The 20,718-nt window shown below is 42.6% G+C and overlaps 6 protein-coding genes across 6 annotated transcripts; 1 reads left to right on the plus strand and 5 right to left on the minus strand.

Moving 5' to 3' along the window:
• Nucleotides 1-328: 328 nt before the first annotated feature.
• Nucleotides 329-1,989, minus strand: EAF01_010308 (uncharacterized protein). The gene is made up of 3 exons (XM_038918565.1): nt 1,873-1,989; nt 1,019-1,696; nt 329-952 (listed from the first exon to the last, which is right to left on the minus strand). Exons 2-3 carry the CDS (start codon nt 1,674-1,676, stop codon nt 549-551), a joined length of 1,062 nt encoding a protein of 353 aa, XP_038765790.1. The 5' UTR covers nt 1,677-1,696; nt 1,873-1,989; the 3' UTR covers nt 329-548.
• A 4,713-nt stretch (nt 1,990-6,702) lies between these two features.
• EAF01_010309 (uncharacterized protein) lies at nt 6,703-7,098 on the minus strand (the record flags this gene model as incomplete). Its single annotated transcript, XM_038918566.1, has 1 exon — nt 6,703-7,098. The coding sequence occupies one exon, from the start codon at nt 7,096-7,098 to the stop codon at nt 6,703-6,705; it is 396 nt and encodes a 131-aa protein (XP_038765791.1).
• Nucleotides 7,099-10,379: 3,281 nt separating this feature from the next.
• EAF01_010310 (uncharacterized protein) lies at nt 10,380-11,978 on the plus strand (the record flags this gene model as incomplete). Its single annotated transcript, XM_038918567.1, has 3 exons — nt 10,380-10,804; nt 10,858-10,964; nt 11,041-11,978. The coding sequence occupies 3 exons, from the start codon at nt 10,380-10,382 to the stop codon at nt 11,976-11,978; spliced, it is 1,470 nt and encodes a 489-aa protein (XP_038765792.1).
• Nucleotides 11,979-12,675: 697 nt separating this feature from the next.
• Nucleotides 12,676-14,223, minus strand: EAF01_010311 (uncharacterized protein; the record flags this gene model as incomplete). Its single annotated transcript, XM_038918568.1, has 5 exons — nt 12,676-13,434; nt 13,567-13,645; nt 13,743-13,809; nt 14,001-14,102; nt 14,154-14,223. The coding sequence occupies 5 exons, from the start codon at nt 14,221-14,223 to the stop codon at nt 12,676-12,678; spliced, it is 1,077 nt and encodes a 358-aa protein (XP_038765793.1).
• Nucleotides 14,224-15,696: 1,473 nt separating this feature from the next.
• EAF01_010312 (uncharacterized protein) lies at nt 15,697-16,816 on the minus strand (the record flags this gene model as incomplete). Its single annotated transcript, XM_038918569.1, has 2 exons — nt 15,697-15,847; nt 15,963-16,816. The coding sequence occupies 2 exons, from the start codon at nt 16,814-16,816 to the stop codon at nt 15,697-15,699; spliced, it is 1,005 nt and encodes a 334-aa protein (XP_038765794.1).
• Nucleotides 16,817-18,109: 1,293 nt separating this feature from the next.
• Nucleotides 18,110-20,585, minus strand: EAF01_010313 (uncharacterized protein; the record flags this gene model as incomplete). Its single annotated transcript, XM_038918570.1, has 7 exons — nt 18,110-18,529; nt 18,583-18,915; nt 19,072-19,540; nt 19,650-19,679; nt 19,742-19,842; nt 19,946-20,000; nt 20,086-20,585. 7 exons carry the CDS (start codon nt 20,583-20,585, stop codon nt 18,110-18,112), a joined length of 1,908 nt encoding a protein of 635 aa, XP_038765795.1.
• Between the last annotated feature and the right edge of the window lie 133 nt (nt 20,586-20,718).

The following is a 20,718-nucleotide window of genomic DNA, read 5'->3' on the forward strand; positions in this document are numbered from 1 at the left end:
GATAAGGGTTTGAGATGATGATTTGAAGACTTTGAGTAGGAAACGTATGTTTTTATTGATCTGGTTGAATGTCGCAATGATTCCCGAGGTCCTCAAGGTATATTCATTCGGGGTATCAATGAACGAGGAACCCACTAGGGGTTTATTGACCCGAAGCGAGCTATGGCGGGGTAAAAGTTTACGAGACTAGACCATCGGCGGCGTCATTTATTAGTAGTTGGAATGGATAAATGAATGTGGAAATGAAACTGACACGAGGTCAGTTAATGTGGACGGAATGGAGCCTTTTGAGGTTCAAAATGTGAGCAGTAATTAGGTTGGAACAAGAAGGTGGATACGATACGATACATTCATTCATCGCACAATCCCCCTTTGTAGATTTTGTAAAGACAACGAATCGTTGAATATTGTTGTTCCTAAAATACCTAGACTTATCTGAAGAATAAAAACACAATCATCCCAACTATGGAATGATACTCGCTTGCTTAGTTAGACCTTTACCCCTGATGATACCTTTTGCTTCATCCTTCCTGAATTCAGAACCCGTCTCATACCTCTCCTCCAATCTTATACGCTTTAACTGCTGTACCACTCCAAATCATAATCTGACCCTCCTTACTTAGACTAGCCAAGTAGCAAAACCTCATAACCACGTCCCTCCATTTTCCCCAGGCATCCTCAACCCCAATTGTGCAAACTGGCCAGTCAGATCCAAACATTGTTCTGAAAGGACCGAATGTAGCAAGAACCACTGCTAAATATGGTTGTAGTGCCATGACAATTTCATCAACAGGGGCTTTCTTCAGAGAATCCGGCATCTCTGAGAAACATCCGCTGAGCTTCATGTATGTATTGCTGTATTTGCTGAGTTTGAACATGGCGGTGCGCCAGGCAAGGAAAGAGGGATCAGTTTGAGTGTTGTAGATTGAGAAGTCGGGTTTGCAGAGGTGATCTGTTTGAGGAATGCTGTTAGCATTGCTCGAATAGCGTAGCACAAAATTCAAATAATCAAACTCACTTATGATGACCGTAACTTTTTCTCCTTCCTCAACTCCATCATGAGCCTTCTCCATCATCTCGATCGCCTCCTCTAATTGCCATTTCCCCCCTGAATGTAAATCGACCCCTAAGTCAAACACAAAGCCCTTCTTTCCCAGCCACTTTAATCCCTCTATAAATCCTTCTGTAAGCATAGTCCCCTTCTCCTTATCCTGTACCAAATATCTGAATCCTTTCACCAACCCCCAGCTTCCTTCCGCCTCCCTCTCAACCTCCTTCACATATCTCTCCAATGCCTTCTCTCCACTCGGTACTGGCGCCCATGGTATAATCGCTTTACAAAGCTTTGCATGTTCCGCAGTATGTCCTTCTCCTTCACGAGGTTGACCTAATGCTATTCGTTTAAGCCAAGACACTTCTTTAAGTGGCATTTCCCATCCCGAACCATCTTCTTCCCCGCGTTTCAGATCATTCTTACGGTCTGTCTCGAGAAAGATAAAACCTTCTAGTGAAGAAACAGAAGCTGTAGCAGCTGTGTATTCATCGAGAGACTGTTGCTTGTATAAAGGATTTGATGGAGTATTCCAGGCAAGGGTGTCGAGCTCGCTTTCGGGGAAGAGGTGGATGTGGGAGTCGACAATTGGATATGAGATCGAGGGAGCAGAATCGGAATCCATTGTATTTTCGTGTAAAACTTCTGTATAGATTTCGTCTTAGTTCAAGTGGACAATGACAAAATCAGTTATGAGGCAGATCGTAATAAGTTCAGTGGTATGTTTAGGGGTTGGAGAAGATCATTAACGAACAATGCAGCATACAGCATAAAGCGAAGATAATAAAACCCCACATTATTGATTAGAGTTAGGTACTTACATGCTCAATTACCGCGAGATTGAGGATATATCCCTTTACCTTACTCTACAACTCTATTTCATATTGATGGCTCTTATAATTGAGAACCCTCGAGTTAAGTAGCTCTTGTTGATGAAGGCTGTTGAGGAGCGAGACATCAATTTGCTTGAGCAAAAATCCAGGGTCGTTGTTAGCGTTGTTTCCCCATTTCTCTAGTCTATCAAGCCCCTAATTTAACATCAACACATGACGAACGACATGATTCTCACACCAAACTCCAATTTCTCAAAGAAAATCCAGTTCAGACTTGACATCTCAATGCTTTTCAATGTCTCGATTTAGGTTTCACGATCGAATGGTCCTTCAGATTTAGTTTCTTAGGATGTTATGTTTTGGCGTGCAAGCTATTTCATTATGTTGTGACTTTGGGCATCGAATTGAGCCTCGCAAATACTCCTCACGACGAAAAGGGCATTTCTATCACGTCTGTACCTTCATATCTGCGAGTAGTCTCTCATATCGTCTTTGATGAATCTTGATTCCATACATTTCAGATTGTAAAAGACCACTTGCATGCACATTGGTAGTTCCTATTGCAATTCAAGCAGATGGCCCCGCAAATGAAATCCTGTTACGATGATGAGGTGTAGATCATCGTCGAGGTCCCCAAGCTAGGTGGCATTTCATTGATTATTGATGCATTATAGCTGACAATGTATCAATTGCATTCTATGATGGGGCTTAATTTTATTCATTGATATTTTGTTAGTAGTGCCATACAAGATACTCTGTGGATGCCCGCCCTCATGCCCTCATTATCGACCGACCTTCATCCCTCAACTGCCTCCTACCACCACACACGACAAATTGATGTATATCGAGAGATAGCTTAAGCAGCTGATTACCAGTCGGAGAGCAATCCTCTTTTGTGTTTGTGGATGAGGCCGAACGACGATTACTCCAGGAAATGCCATGACTGCTAGGACTGGCCCAAAGCCGTATGTCACATGCCGTTGTTTCTGTGTAGCAGCAGCATTACAAATCTTCCCAATGATACATATACTGAATCGAGGAGATCCAGAAGCCTTTTTTTCTCGAATTCAAAGGCAGAATCGAAGCTCAAGTAGTGCATGAAACAAGAAATGTCTGCTAAATGAGAATCTTCTGATCACCTGATCAACACTTCCAGTTGCCAATAATGTTTTTATCATATATTCTACTATATATCATTATTTCTTCTACTTATAGTTTCCTTCTACTTTATAGCGTTTTGCATTATAACTTATATGATCGGCAATAAACTCGCGGCAAAATCGTAAGACTTCGTCAGCTTTCCAGTTCCTTTCCTCTACCCCAGGATCCATATCTAATTTATAACCCCGCCATCGCCAGTCGCAGAAAGGCTCAATGGTATAAGGTGAAAGGCTTGAAATTATTTTGTGAAAGTGAAAATCTAATTAATCCCATTCTTCTTCACTAGTATAGCTAGGTGACATTAGGTAAATATTCTCACAAATCTCATGCACATATACAAGAGCTAGTCTTCTACACATCTTTCGAATGAAAATTTCTTTGTGCTATGATAGTAAATGTTACAACATTGTTTCGAAACGAAATGTAGTGAGGTCTTGACAATTTATAAAGGTTCACTATGCGGTAACAACAATCAAAAGGCATTATTCTAGCCACTAGTGGTAGTGTGGTTAAGGAGTAAAGAGTAAGTAGATTATGAATGCTAGTATTTAACTAATCCCATGCACATCCCACAACCAAAGCAGATACATCCCGAGATGAGATCGAATCATCCAAATCTCATTGTCCCATCCAGGGAAATATTTTGCTCTACCTATGCTTTCCTTCGCAACTCCTTCCCAGTCAAGACTCCTCGTGTTGCTTGCCCAAAACTAGTTACCAACTATTGACGCCGAAACATCCATCGTCGTATAATACTGCAAAGCGTGTTACTTCTCGTTGGAATTGGATGCATTAAGTGCCGCTCTATCGAGGCTGGGTGCAATGATTCCAGCATGTTTGAGCCCGAATTTCACACATATTGACTATTCACCAAATAAATCATTATAAGAATCCAATATTGAAGACAAATGAATGAAAAAATCTATGCCCATCAATACGCCAACGCCGATCAGGATATTTACACCGTGGCTCGCACAAGATTCAAAGTGGTTGTCGACGTCTGCAAGAATCATCAGAATACACCCCACGAACATGAATACAAGCATGAATGCCTATTGCACCAAAAAAAAGAATAATAGAGAATTTTTTGATGGCTTGTTCGTTTTCCTTGGGTGAATGAATTATGAGAGAAGCAGCCATTTCGATGCTACGGGGCATCAAAAGACTCCTAAACAACCTTAGAGTGCTTTTGCGACAGGTGTCGCCCAAAAGAGTTCTGCGGCGAATTTTACGAGCGTTTTGGCTAGTTATCCTACCAGCTAGTGGAGCATCTGGTCATCGCTGAGAGTGCGAGAATATGCCAAGGTGTAGTAGGCGTAGGTGAATGCTGCTGGGAAGAGAACGGCTATGGGGAATCTCAAAAATCTGAGAAATCCGGTATTGGACTTCTTGAGGAAGTTGTGGATGATAGCGGTGGTGCGGTGGTGGCAATGGTAGCTAGCATTTCAAATGCCTACATGATTCTCATGCTCGGTTCCATGATGACTTTATTGGGTGGTTAAGGCTGACAGGTTTGTTGTGCTGAGCTTTGCTGAATTCTCTCGGGGTTTTCGAAAGTTGGATGTGTGAATCTAATTAGACAAGTTGGATGTGGTCTTCTGGGTACAGAAGTTCGATGTAGGGTTTGAATAGACAAGTTGGATGTAGTGTACTGTAAAGTTGATAACCAAAAATCGTTCATGTCTAGTGTCCTTTGAAGTAGTCCGAGTGTCAGAGAAACTCTTTAGAAACCTATCTCCCACTGCAGTGAATTGGAAATATATATTCGCCCCCCTAATTCACTCTGTCCTTTTCAAGAACTTGTCACTACCTAGTATCTTTGATATTGGGTTGGTCCATCTGGGGTTTGACCACTGACATTTGCTTTGTCTTTCATGGGTCAGGAGGGAATCATACTTGTTACCTTCGATTCATTCCTATTAGCAGATTCACTCTCACTAGCAAGCCGAGTTCGGTACGGCTGCGAGAAACTTGGTATGGCAGTACTATTGATATTCAGGCGAAACTACTTTCACCATTAAGTGTGAACGAGATGGAATGATTAATGAATCTAGATACTCATCACATAAATACTTCCATATCATTAGAGAAGCTGTACTTCACAAACGTGATCATCTGGAATCACGGAGCTAGATCCATAGGATTAGAAACGTCGGCAATAAAACTCGTGCTATACAGGCCAGTATAAAAGAATACTATAACGTCAGAGGAAATGAGGCTCGTTCGATATTCGGCGGTGTCGACTCTTGAATACTAGCAAGCTGCATCTGATTGGCACGAACCACGAAATAAGGTTAACATAAGGTTAAATTTCAAGTTCTTAACGCCTGATTATCCATATGATATGGGACCTCGAGATAGAGACGTCTACTTTACCCATCTATAATATACTTCTCTTAAACGAGGTTTCCAGGGCTCTTTTTAGACGTTAAATAGAGGAGGGGTGGAGTAGGTATATTTTAGGTACTGAGGGATTGACGTTTCTGTTTTTCTATCAATCGCCACCTTCAGATGCACCCATATGCAGCACGAAACACTCTGAATACACTTACATCCAATATAACCTCCAGGCTAGATTCCAGAGCCCAGCGAGGCACGAAGAGAGAGGTCAAGGAGCCAAAATTGGACAAAGAGCTGCACATAGTTGTGTATTATGAATTGGGAGATCCCATCGTCTTGGTTTCAATGACGTCGACAAGATCACTTGAGTGCGGCGGCTAAATAAAGGTACACTGTATACGCCTGCGTTGTCCAATTTATAACCCGGATCTTCAATTGAATTCTACTGTTTGATTGATAACTACAGACATGAGACGATCAAGTATTTCTAAAATAGAGAGAGAGCGAGACACGCTGGAGATGTCGCGGATATAGATGGAAATCGGGATCAATTGAGAGGCAGCTATAAAGCTGATATAAGCGAGTGCTGCTTGTGCCAAGTTTGATAGATTTGTATTTGTATGTTCGGAATGATAGGGATAACTTTAATCCCGGTAATTTTGTTCAGAAGATGGTGAACGAGAAATGAAGTGTTTGAAGAAAGGCAAATATTGTGAGCAAAAAAAGACTGTCTGATCACGTGGTGTTCTATTACTTTTGTTCCTAGGGGGTGTTTACAGACGTTCTGTTTATGATTTAAAATCAACCATTCATATTCCACTTCGTTGTTTGATCAATGTGTTTGTTGCGTGTGAGCTTTCACAGCCTTTTTCCCCTCCCTTACCTCAAGACGCTACACGCCTCTTTGTTTCGTTTTGCATGCTGTATGTAGTCTTTTAGACTCTGTCTACGATATGCGAAAGATTGCCATATAACCTCACCACTGTCTGACCGCTTTAAATATAAACCCACTGAACATTCAGACTCATATTACCGGGGCGTACTAAGGTCCGAGAACATTAGTGGCTTGCTTCAGGGAATATTTTAGTTCCTTGAGATGTTTCAAGATGGTAATTTCCATACGTCCAATTACAGCAAGAATAGTATGGGGATGTTGCAGCCAGCTCTGTACTTGAAGCAATCAAACCCAGACGAAGACATCAAATCAAGTGACGACGACGTTCTGAACATACAGATCAGCTATTAAGAACAGTCTGCCATCCTAAGTAGCTAGATTGTGTTGTCTGAATAGGTTTTCAGACTCGGTCCGCTAATACTTTAAAGCATCATGCCCTCAGTGGCATCACAGGGCCATAGACATTGAGACATGCCCATTGCCCATTTTTGTTCTCGACTAGTTCTCGTTGATCCATGCCGTGTTCGGATCTCCCAATTTGTCAAAGAGGGAGAGTCTTGAACGAGGACGGAATGCGGAGTACCCCAGATCATCTCGATCAGCAACTTTTCCTTCCTGGTCTTTAGCTCAAGGAGATCCACTAAACGGTAGGTACATTTGTCACTAGTACAAGTTCCTCTGGAGACCAGCATACCTTTACTGAAGGTAGGTGTGCATCCAGCAGCCTCGTTGAACCCACCGGAATCTATGACACCAATCTTCCCCAATGAATTTGAAGTTTGCCGTCCTTGCCGAGTGTAGATATCATCACATTTCATCTCAACTCGAAAGGAAATGAGACTGCTCTTCAAAATTTAGCAGTCCCGCAATAGCCCACCAGAGCACTGCGAGGGGTAAAAACCTGGGGATGGTTCGTTGGTTCAAGGATGCTTCAAATTCTGCGTTACATTTCAATACTGACTCGTATTTGCCAGCTCCACTGATTGTTCTGCAAGTCGCCGTGTCAGGTAATTGATTTCATGGGTTCGAGGGTTTCCCCAGATAATCTGATCCTGGCCGGTTGGAAATTTGTGGAGAAGTTTGGTGAGGACGATTGAAAAGTAAATCACAACTATTGAACTTTCTTAAGTTGAGATTCAAAGAGAGTGTGTTGTTTGGTAGTAGATGAAACCTTAGGCATTTGCCGTAAACCGAATGGAGAATAGTGGCTCCTCGGCAGTTCATTGGTCGTTTTCCTTAAATTCACGTAGCTTCAGTTGTTCTCGTTTGACATCAGACTGACGCGGTTTTTGCGTTATTTTCGATGTTCTATCGTCACCTGGGATTCCCCTGATGGATGCATGTTAACGAAAATAGGTGACACGGAAAGCTGACAACAACTGACACCCTTTTTAGCATCAATGTGTGCATGTGAAATATGAATACGTGAGCACGAAGTACATGCCGCAGGACTCATTGATCCCTGAGAATTTAATGTGAGTGACTCATCATGTATGATGATGCTGCTGATGTTGAAATATTGACAAGTACCTACCTCTCTTGAAATTTCAAATGCATATGCAATGCAGGTTCTAGGAATATTGGGCCCTCAAAAGCCCGCTTTCTTCCCATTGTGTCTCAACGTGGGAGTGATTTGGTGGGCCCAAAAGCACCGTTCACATGTCAAACCATGGAGTATAGTTTCAAAAAAACAATGGGGAAGGGGGGAAATGTGAGAGAAAGTGTTCATAAACAAGAAATTAAAGCAACTTGCTTGTGTAACTCGTGAAAGCATAAGCCGCAATAACTTTTGGTAAATTCATCTACGATGTAGAGATACTTCCTTGGCAGAATGCCCCAACTAATCAAAACATCCTCAGGGAACGGCGTTTTTTTTTTCGGCCAAATGTGATAATTAGGAAACGGTTTCGAATGGTTCATTTGGATTGGAGGATTTCTCATGAATGTGAGAAATGTTTGTGATCTGAAGGCATTCCTTATCAATATCGATGTACTTAATCGACACAAAGGCTATTTCATCCCTTTTCACTGGCCAAATAGACGAGTGCGTATGTAAGCGCTCACCGATAAAGCTTAGCTTGAGGCTGGTGAGATGTTGGTTGGTTGGATTAGATGGAAAATACTGTGTTTTCTTTCCGTATTTACGTATCCACTTCCTTTGCAAGAGCGCAAGAGACGATAAAAACCAATGATCGAGTCTAAGAATTTGGCTTTCACGGACAAATCCCATGGTGAAAAAGGCACGAGTCACGACTTAGAAAACGTACTTCTTTTTCCGTACAGAGCACAAACTTTAGGACTCTCTACTCTCCAATGCGCAGCTGCATGTTATGTTTCAGTACCACCTACTCATTCTACCCAAACCAGGGGCGCATCGATTCCCCTTCCGAAGGATTCATCAAAAGAGATTATAGATCTGTTTCAATAGCGCCAATCGATCTGATAACGATACACATTTTCTGTAGCGGTAACCGATTGGATCTTTTTCCTCCCCCCCCCCCCCCCCAAAAAAATTAACATGCTCAACCGCCACGAGTCGATTCCAACTTAACGATTCATGACCGATGATGCGAGCATCTCGGCCTCATCCATGGACAATGGCTGTGTTAGGTAGGTGGCCGTGCAAATGAATTGTCTCCATCGTCGTTCGTTGCCTTTCAAAGCCTTGGAAACAGGTACGTACGAAGTTACGAAATAGAGTGGATTGTCTGAATGGCATCAATTTCCCTGCAATTAGAAACGATTTGATAATGATCGTTACCTCTGGCAGAGATCGAATCTGACTGTACAAGTATACGAAGTACGCTCTCATCGGCACAAGTTACATAGCAAGTTTCTTCCTTTCTCAATTTTTTTACGTGGTTAAGTGGAACTCTTAAGGGCGCCTAGACAAAAATAATGTTATCTCCCCACCCGTTCCATCTTCCATTCATCGAGCCATCCCACCAACTCATCCCTTCCACGCCATCTAAAATTGGGTTTAGTGGAACTGAGTATGCAGAACTGCGTCATAATTATCACCCCTAGATCCAAGACTTTCTCTTATCAGCAAAATATGTTGATGAAACGTATTCGGGTTAGCTCTTAACCAAACAAGTTAACAACATCAACTATTAAGCAGTCAAAGTTTCGGTCCATGTAACAATCGACGGTAAAAGTCGGAAGCATTTTCACAAGGATATCAAGGCAAAGGCAAAGGCAAATGCATTCCTGTACAAGAGTGTAAACCACCGAGCCGATCTTTCTAGGACGGGAACCGGTTGATTTGAAAGAGATCAAACCCCCCCCTAGACACCCGAGCACCCTATGCAATACCATGGTGCCTTATTATTCGACAACTTCAGATATATACAGGGTCTACAGCAGTGGGGGCGAATCTTGCGTACCTCAATACTTAGGGGGGTCCACACAATGAAATCCCGATCAATATTGACCAGGTAACAAGCATGAAGGCAGGCTCGCAGGCACGATGGAGCAAGATGTTGGTCGATGTCATACTAACAGAAAGCGGTTTCACCAATTCATCATGTTCAGCTTTTTTCCCATGATGAAGTTGACAATCATCATCATTGAAGAGATATTCAAGGCTAAAAGATACTCCACTTAGTCTAAGGCCCGAACATACTTAGAGAGTAGTTTCCTCTCTAGTCCAGAGACGGACCTACTTTATTTGAATCAAGACATTTGCCTTTCTGCTTCTTTTAAACTTAAAGATTCCCCCCCTCTTAAAATTCGGGTGATCACTATCAACTTATCTCTCAACTTGTTTTCTATATTCTTGATATCTCTTGTCTAGGATCGTTCAATTCTCCGGTCGCGTCAACCGTTTAACACTTCAAGGCGTACGTTTATTGAATAAGATTTACGCGCATCTTACCTGACAATCATAACCTTTCCTGGTCAAACGTTTCAGACCGGCATAGCATATTCGACCCACAGAATCATTGCTCCTACGCAAATAAGAGAAGCGCGCGCAGTTAACCGCAGCTTCTTAATCCAAACAACCAACGGGCGAAGCAATTCCCGTTACCCGAAAGTCAATCGCTGACTGTTTCTCCCAACTTACTCCAATTTTGTACTACGCTTAGATCTACTTAAAATGGCGCCTTCTTCCACCCTCAAACCTTCTGCAGCTGCCAGACCCAGACCTGGTATTCGCAGACTTTCAAGTATGACTACCAACGTAGTAGAAGTTTCGACCGGCGGACCGGTCGTCGTCGTTCCAGAAAGATCAATGAGACAACCTTTATCTCGAGCAACTTCATACCAAGGAGGAAACTTTGCAGCTTCGTTGGAAAATGCTAGAAACGAACTCAGTGCTCTCAACCTTGAGGAGGAGGAATCGTCGTCAAGTTCTCCAGATTCACCAGCAACTCCACTCACCCCTGCTGATGTTCCCACCACTGATTCTTTTGCTTACGCCTTCGATATCGATGGCGTTCTCATTCGTGGGGGCAAACCAATTCCAGAAGCTATTGAAGCTATGAGAATGTTGAATGGAGAGAACGAATACGGTATCAGAATGTATGTTGCTTGTCATGATTAATATGAAGAAACCCTTGCTAACACGTCTTCAGCCCATACATATTCTTGACAAATGGAGGCGGAAAGACTGAAGCAGAACGATGCATTGATCTTTCAAGACAATTAGACATCGAAGTGTCGCCTTCACAATTCATTTGTGGTATGTACCAACACCAGAGATCTTGATTGAAAGATCGAATAAATTCACTTGCGACTTAAATGCTAATTCTCCCCAGGTCACACACCTATGAGAGAAATGGTTGAAAAATACGAAACTGTTCTTGTAATTGGAGGTGAGGGTGAAAAGTGCAGACAGGTTGCCGAAGGTTACGGATTCCGTGATGTTATCACTCCAGGTGATATCATTAAAGACAACGAGCATACTACTCCATTCCGCAAACTCACTACCGAAGAATTGAAAAATTCACGTGGTGGTCGCGATTATAGCAAAACTAAAATCGAAGCTATATTCGTCTTCGCCGATAGTCGTGACTGGGCTAGCGACGTTCAAATTATGCTTGATCTTGCCATGTCTAAGGGAGGATATATTGGTACCCTATCCGAAACCTTTGATGAAGGGCCACCAATCTACTTCTCCCATAGCGATATTGTCTGGTCAGCTGCTCACGAAAACGTCCGTCTCGGTATGGGCGCTTTACGGAAAATGACCGAAATGCTTTTCACAGACCTCACCAAAGGCAAAGAGCTAGAAACCATTGCTTTCGGAAAGCCTCAAATTGGAACCTTTGAATTTGCTACCAGACTGTTGCAGCAATGGCGTAAGGACGAACATCGCTGCAACCGTCCTCCCGAGACTGTTTACTTCGTCGGCGATACCCCAGAATCTGATATCAGAGGTACCAATCAATTCAACGAGAAGTCTAAGAATGATTGGTATTCTATCTTGGTACGAACCGGAGTTTACCAAGAAGGGACTGAGCCAGCATACAAACCTAGGGTGATCGTGGACACCGTACTGGATGCGGTTAAACATGGAATTGAAAGGGAGTTTAAGAAGAAGATGAAGGAGAACAACCCAAGAGGATTGCCGCTCAATAGCTTGGGCGGATTGAGCCTCGATGGAAAGTCAATGATGGAAGGCATACCACCTAAGATTATGGAGGTGCCCAGTCAAGGTGTTAGCGAGACAGCTACTCCCGAGGCTACCGATTAGATTTGCATTCATTGCCTGCGATTGATCTATACCTACACTCATTGTGCAAAAAAAAAAGTCTTCTTGGGTTATTTCTACTGGTGTTATGATGGAACATAATATTTTGATGGATGGATTAAATGGGACTTGGATTGATGGAGTCTTGGACCAATTGGGGAGGGCGTTCAATGAGACCACAGTATTCTGAAAGCGATACACAAATTTTCCTTGAGAATTGCAGGAGCGAAGTATATAAAAGGGGCGGATGAAAGATGAGTATAAATGATAGAATTTCGATGAACAGCGAGATTAGTTAATTAATACCATTATTCTTGCAAAGTTCTTTGCTCTAATACAGTCCCAAATTCTCATTCCATTAATCAAATTCCATTGACGAATATAAAGGTACAGAGAGCTTCCCATACTCTTGCTCGGAAGCAAGATGAAAGTTCATCAACGAAAAGAGATAATGTAGAAGTTGAGACTTCCGCTAGAACGAGAAGTACTCAACATTTGTTAATGTATCCAATGGTTTGAATTGAGGCCAAGGGCCTATTACGCTATACTGAGACCCCACTGGTGGACTAGCGCTAATAAACCCCCGATGAATTAGGGTCATGGGCAATATTCACCATTCACAAACTAACACGAACTAAAACCTAACCCTTCAGAAAGGTAAAGATTCGCCGAAACCAACCCAATTATTTCATAGAGTCTTTCATAGCTCATTCTTGACCAAATCCGCACATTTCTCTGCCACCATGACAGCAGGTGCTTGCAAGTGTCCCGATACAATTTGCGGGAAAATACTCGTACCGCAAACTCTCAAGCTTTTCACACCATAGACTTTCAATTCGTCATCGACTACTCCCGGGGCTTTAGAATCATGTTCGGGTGCCATTTTACATGTAGATGCATAGTGAAAAGTTCTTATTCGGCGACGGGTGAATTTATCCATCTTCTCTGTAGTATTGCTTTTCACATCAAGCTCTTGTCTTTCTACAGGAAAAGTAATGTTTCGAAGAAGAGGGAAACCAGACGCTTTCATTTTATCTGTGATGGAAAGTGTGAGTCGAATGGCGCTGCGAGCAATGATATAATCCGAGGGGTCGGACAAGATTCCAAAATCAACTTTCGGCTTGTCGTGTGGATTTGACGACGCCAAGCGGACCGTTCTAGAGGATTTCGGCTGAATAATCGTGGCTAGAACACAAATTATGGGGGTTTTAGAAAATATGTTTATGAATTCCGGCTCGTCAAAATTATCCATTCCGCTTGTGGAAAGTGGCATGAGCTCAATGTCGGGGATGAGACTTTGAGGATCAGGAGATTTAGTTGAAGCTTCTTTGATAAGTCCAGTACTATCTTCTTTGATCATTCGAGAGCGGACATAGAGAGCTAAGGTCTGAACGGGAATACTCAAGAGACCGATTCGGAGGAAGATGTATTCGAAAAGTTCCCGTGCGATTTTAAGGGGCTGGTTGCCATGGAAGTTAGTGATTCGACTGCTGATATCTCCCAAGCGAATGGGATACTATGGTGATCTGTCTGTACCAGAGTAGGTTGATTAGTTAGTATACACTATTGATGAGAATGACCCGAAGCATACCAACGTAGATCCAACCCCCGGTAGGCCATGCACTACTTTGATACCATATTCCACTAAACTCTTACGAGGCCCAATACCACTACGGGATTGGCACGTTAGTTCTTTCTTTCTTTCTTTCTTTCTTTCTCATGTTCTTCTTCATGCATCATTAAACCGAGGGAAAGAAGGAAACACACCTGAGCATAAGCGCTTGCGGTGAGCCTATCGCACCGGAGCACACAATGACTTCTTTGTTAACCTTTACTGAATGCGAGTTTTCAGAAGTTCAATCCGAGGATTTAAAGAGTACCTTTTCAGTACGCGGAATCCCCTTCTCTTCCGTAAATACAACACGAGAGACAAGAGTATTGGTGCAAACCTTAAAATTCGTCTTTCCGACGCAATCTTCTTGGGAAGAAACGCTTCAAAACTGGATACACGCTCTCTGCGCTTACTGAGAGTAAGAGAGAGTGTTGCGATTCCTTCGGGGGGGAGCATCCGGAGCATTGCAATCTGGGACGGCAATGGACCCCATCGCTTCGGCACAATTAGTGAAACTACGGAAAGTCAGAAGTGAGATCATGATCAAATGGTTCAAGGAAGCTGACGCTCGGTAGGCTTGGAATAGCTAGTTGAAGTAAGTGAAGTTTGGGTAATCCATGGTCCTATAGAATGCATATTTCAGTGCTGGAGGAGGGAAAATAGTGTATGTGAATTCAATCACCCGTGTTTCCATGATAACTTGAGTCCTGATAGTCAAGGGAAGTCTCGCTATTAACAAATTAGGGCAGTAATTTCTCATAGCTCCACTCAGAATGGCCCAAAGCTGCCCATGCATAATAGTCGGCAGCCGTCCCGCGTGTATAAATGATACTATTAGTTCTGGAAGTAACCGCCCCAAAACGTCTCCGCTAATTACTTCTCTGGCGATCATCACAATATTTCATGGGTTCGGATTTCCACCTCGTAGCACCGAAGGTTGGACGAGTCGGATCGGAAGAGATAAGAGGATTGCGGGATAGCCATGTGTCATTTGCGGGACCGCATTCGAGGACAAGAACGGAGATACTGGGATCTTCGCTCAGTCGAGATGCTAATGTACACCCCGCGGTGCCCCTGAGATGACCGCAGATGTTGGACAGGGGATTTTTAATGAGTTGAGAAATTAAGAGAATAGTGGATATGACGCACCGCCAATTATGACAAAATCATATGTTTTGGAATCAATCTGTGCCGGTTGGGATTCTGGGTAATTTTTGCCTAATGGCCACCACATGTTGATGAGCGGGAGAGATTCGGAATTGCTGGAGATCTGCTGTAAGAAAAGCAAGAATACTTGGTAAAAGGATCTTGCAGATCAAAAGATCGTTCAAATGGTAGGTTAATTTTTGACTTATTGATGTAAAACAGATGCATAGGTAGCTTAAATCGGCTAAATGAGCAAGCAATGCAGCTACGTATCTCCTCCCAACAATTTCAAAAAAAAATGTACATATAACGTAGAGATGTGACGATGTCGGTTATGCAGAGTTGGGACTCGTTATTTAATATTTCTATTCAATACCTAGGTTTTTGTAGGATGTGCAGATTGCGGCACATGTTTTCCATGGCGTGTTGGTTCCTTGTCTCTTTCAATAATTGTTGAAGTCGAATAGGGTGCCTGGATAAACAGTTCGTCTTCTAGAAAACATCATGTCTATATATGATATATACAGCTACTTATCAACTATCAGAAATATATTCAATACATTAATCGAAATAAATAATACCGGACCCTATTTTATATCCAGTATATCAATCGAGAACAAAATCAACTGAAACTCTTGAACATTACAATATATCTGAGTGAAGTCGAGTATTGTGATGCATAATAGGAAATCCGACTATCCTACCTACTTCCAGGAGGTGTATCAAATAATATCTCTTTTGAAGCATTTTCATGTATCTTAAGGGTTCGATTCAGGAGTTCGCACGAAGTTACCGGAGACAGCAGCACGAACCCAGTTCTCTTATCATATTCTATTTATTGAGAGGTGATATAACTATAGGCAGCCCTACCAAAGCGAATGTTTGGACAGTAGCAAGATATTCTTGAGGCTCGCTGATTTTCTCTGGATTCTCTGTCGGAAGGAGAGAATATTGAGAAATCGATCAAGATCTGCCTGTACCTGCTTTCTTGAATGCTAGCATAAGACTATAGTCTGCGGGATGTCCTGTAAAATCTTCCACTTGCTCTATCTTCGTCTCCGGCACTACTACACTCTGAATTCTTTGAAAACTGCTACGATGACCGCTTTCATCACTACCTTCTTGTCAGCAACTTTTCACAAGTCTCGATAATAAACCCCTCCACTTTAGGATATTTCCCTTACTACGAATAGCAAAATGGTTCCCAATACACATTCTTCCTCCACTACCAAAAGCCCAGTGCCATCGTAGCATTTGTTTTTTTTGCCTCTGGAGACGCATCCAACCACCTATCTGGATTCCACTTCAGAGGATCGGGGAATTCGTCCGAGTTTCTGTGTAAAGTATATGCAGATACACTGACAGTAACACTGCCCGGTATAGAGTATTTTCCAATCATAGCGCCCTTTTCCGGAACTTGACGAGTAAATGCTCCTAGACCAGCAGGATAGAGTCTTAGTGTCTTCATAAGTATAGTATTTAGTAATGGTAAAGAATCGATTTGTTGCGAAGGCGTCGTGTCCAGATTTACAGAAAGTAGTTCCTTCTGGAGACGCGAGATGAAAGATGTATGACGAGCGAGCTCGGTCATCAAATAGCTTACCGTGATCGATAATCCTTCATATGAAGCTGCGATATGATCTAGCATTTCTGCAGCAACCACTGTGTATATTTGCTCTGCAGAAACTGTTTCCGAAGTCTCAAGCTTTTGGCGTAGTTGTCCATAGACAGTTGGATACGAGTCTATCTCGTTAGCGTCTTCAGATTGAAGAGTGTCTCGTGCTCGGTTGGCCATTGAGAGAACGAAGTCTTCCATCACTTGGGAAGCAGAAGCTATTCCTTCATCCAACGGACTCATGCCAAAACAACCCATCCACTTCGTAAGATTAGGAACATCGAGTCTCCAGAATAGCCCACCAAGACTTAGCTCAAAATTCCGTAGAACCAATTTCTTGTCAGGACCATCCATAAAGCTCGAGCTGTTTTTGAGACCGAACAAGTATGCGCTCGTAAGATCCATAAATAGTGCTTTGTTTTCTTGATGTATATCCACTGGTGTGCCTGTTTCCGCCCAAACACGCATCCGAGGAATAATCTGTTGTAGGTGATATTCCTCAAGATCTCTGTCAAGGCCTCGGACGCCTGGACAAAAGAATTGGAGTAGACATGAGATAACTTGTGTTTGCGTTCAGTATGTACTGGTGCCCCCTTCATAGAAAACAAAACGCTATGGCTGAACATGGACATAAGTCAAAAGAATATTCAAAAGCAAAGCATTAAGAAGGATATCATTACATACCCATAATTCAAGAAAATCGAATACCATTCATTCCCCTTTCTCGAATCCACCACCATAAACCGTTTTAACGCCATCTTCAAGACAGTTGATACTTGACTCTCTTGATCCAATTCTAATAACAGTACCGTACTTTTTATGAGCAGCATATCGAGCTTTATGCTCAGTGTCATTTGCTCGATGCCAAAATAACCATAATTTTGAATATGGCGTCGTGAAATTTGCATTGGGGATTTGATATAAAGGTAAGAGGACAGCGGTTTGCAGATGCTTGATGAGCCATATACATGATGCTATAGTTACAAATGTAAAGCTATGAGTGGGAACATAATGTATTTGTAACTTATATTTGAGCAATAATAAATTGCTTAACTCACGGTTCACAGAACCAGACGGGAAACATTTGAGATGGAGAGGGGTTTAAAAAACTATATGCTTCACAATAAATCTGGCATCTGGCAGCATGCAATGACACTTTTTTGTAGGTCTGCCGTTCTGGCACTTCACTGCGCTGGTTTATCAATTGGCAAATCACAGAACGAGTGATCCATCATCCTATTGTAACACAGCTGTAAACTGTCGGTCATCTCCCGTGATGAATGGGGTTCTTATTGACTCACTATGCATCAATCACCAACGGGGAAATCATGATGCTCGATGGAGGCATGAAGATCCGCGCTGTCCTTTTTTTCCACGATCAGATGCAGATGTCTTCAGCCACAATGCACTTTTATGTAACCATGAATTGTAAATTTCGTGGCAGCCAATCAAAACGCCGATATAAATCAAACTGGATGTTGCATTATGGCATGGCGGAGAGAAAATTCATTATAACCAAACAGAAATTTTTACATTGGTGATTGAGATTCAATTATTAACTTTTAGCTAGAAGCTTTATTTACAAAGTTTTCCAAACTTTGAATTGTTCAAATGAGCGGAGATTTTCAGGTAAAAGCGTTCGAACCATCCAAGCAGATTGAGGTCGTTTAAGCCCTCCAATGTTTTTGAATGATCTAACTTGTTCAAAAGGTTTGACTCATTTGAACCATTGAATGATACGGATACACTAAGATATCTCAATCAAGCGTTCTTTTCAATACTGTCGCCTCTGTCTCTAGCCCTCATAGTCGAGGCAGGACTGTAATGATGATTGTTATCCTGGGCCAGGTTCTCATAAAGTTTCGGCCTCTCAACATCCATTCTTAAAACATGTCGCCTGATGGGGTAAGTAAATTGACTCCATCCATATGCGGCGTGCTTTCTCGTAGGAACGTTGAAAACTTGGTCCAATTCTTCCAAGGTTTTATTTTTAGTCTCTGGGACGAAGAGGAGGGTAAGAAAGAAGCCAACAACGTTGAAACCGGCGTAGAAAGAGAAAGCGCCTTGGGCCTTAAAGGCTCTAAGCATTGATGGCCATGTAATGGCGAGGACAAAGTTGAAGAACCAAGTGGTTGCAGTTGCCAAGGACATTCCTAGTGAACGAACATGGAGAGGGTAGGCCTAAAAATTTGTTAGGGTTAGGCTATTTATACACAGCAAAGCAACTTTCTCACCTCTGCAGAGTATGTAAATGGAACAGGCCCGGCTCCCGGGCTGTAAGCCAAACAAAAGAGATAGATGCCTAGAGCTACGATGGCAATGCGAGTAGTTCCCTCTGGAATCAGGAAGCTCCAGCCGGTCATGAACAGGAAGACTGACATAAGCGGGAAGGTAAATAGTAGAAGCCATCTCCGACCGAACTTGTCGATTGTCCAAATTGCAGGAAGCGCACCGAGGAAGTTAAGCAGGCCGAAACCTAAGGACGCACATAGAGCACTGACTTCCGAAAAGCCAGCGTCAACGAAAATTACGGATGAATAATAGGCGATCACGTTGATGCCACAGAACTAATACGTATGTCAGCTATCATATTCAATGTCTTGTTGATGTGGAGGGCGGCAAAAATTGGAAGTAGGGAAAGAGATATGCATCTCCCCTTTTCATCAAAATGAGCTAACCGAGGTTTCGTGTTTCCAGCAATTGAAGCTGGGCATATAACTTACCTGCTGCATAAACATTGTGATCTCTGACGCAAACATTGCTCTTCTAATCCGAGGCACTGTGAACAATTGCTTGATATGACTTTGTCCGGAACCCATGTTATTCTCAGCTTCGAGAAGCATGTGCATCTGGAACACATCACGTGCCGCCTGGACCTTAGTGTGTCTGATTCTGCACATTGCTTGATATGCTTCTTCGTGTCTCCCTTTACTCATGTACCAGCGAGGCGATTCGGGGCAATAGAAAACAAAGAAACAAACGAAGAGAGCAGGAACTCCGGCAGATCCCATCATTAGTCTCCAATTAAGTCCATGGATATTAGGTGCCGTATCTGTAACATAGTAGAAGGCTAGATCAAAAGCAAAACCTAACATAATACCAAAAGCAGTAAATACCTGCCATTGCATTGCCATGGCGCCACGGATTGATGCTGGAGAGGTCTCACAAGCATATACGGGTACAGTGGCCGACCTAGGTAACGTTAGAATCGATATTAGAGATGGCTAGGAAGATATTCAATAGTGATGAGGGCCCTTTGCTTGCTGATATCATAAAAGGCAAGATAGGTAACTATACGTACTTTGCACCTAAACCTATTCCGAGCATGAACCTAGTATCAAATATTAGAGATTGTCAAATTTTTCATAGAATTTAGGGGTTTCTCTTAAATACCTAGCAATAAACATGTGCCACCAGGTGTTGGTGAATGCCTGCCAGAAGCAGGTCAGTGCGGAGACCAAACAAGTGACGAAGATGGTGCCTCTACGCCCCCACTGTGAAGAGTCAGTATTGCCTATCGAAGAAAGTTTTGATGGAAAAGAGGATGAAGAAGAAAAGGAACTGCACTTAGCAATGAAAGGAGTGTAAATGACTTACCCAATTGTTAAATGGAACAGTCAGCCAGCAGCCAGCAATTGCACAACCAAGATATCTTTGAAAGTCTGAAGTTAGCGATGGCTTCGGCGGCTATAGTAAGGGCTAGAACTTCGAAGGGAATTTAGGAATTGAATACATACGGGGCACCATTTGTGATACCTAATAGCCATGGGTCCAAAGAACTATTTTCATCATCGATTCCAAATAAACGAGCGTAGAAGATCTGCGCTCCATTTACGACACTCTCATCTACACCTTGAACGGCTGCGCAAACCGAACAAAGCAAAATGACTTTGATGAAAAGCGATGGCAGAGACCATTTACTTGTCCTTTCTTTCTCCAGATATTCTATCTCATCCCTAGAAAGTTCGTTTCTGGCTCTAACACTATCTGAATCTTTTGCAAGTAATGCTCCGGCCTTGAATGCGGAAATGTCAACAGAGTCGTTGAGCCCATGTTTTCGAGCGTAAACCTCGGCAAGTCTTTCTAATTCATTCTCATCATATGATGCTAAAGGATCGTTCAAGATTCTATTTGTGGCTGCAAGACGTTCGGCGTCAGTGGGTTGCTCGAGGTGTTGTGAAGAGGAAACCCTGTCTTCGGGCTGCCCCTTTCGATCAGAGCTTGTAGTAGAAACCATAATGAAATGAGGATTTTTGACATACAAAAGTGAAGAGCAGGAGAGAAAGAGCCCTTATTTATGGTAAATACTCAAAGAATATAAGTACTGAGTCGTGCATACTGTGCTCTACTTATTACTAGCTGCACGAGGA

This window comes from Botrytis porri (genome assembly GCF_014898465.1).
Source record: "Botrytis porri strain MUCL 3234 chromosome Unknown BPOR_016, whole genome shotgun sequence".
Taxonomy (NCBI): Eukaryota; Fungi; Ascomycota; class Leotiomycetes; order Helotiales; family Sclerotiniaceae; genus Botrytis; species Botrytis porri.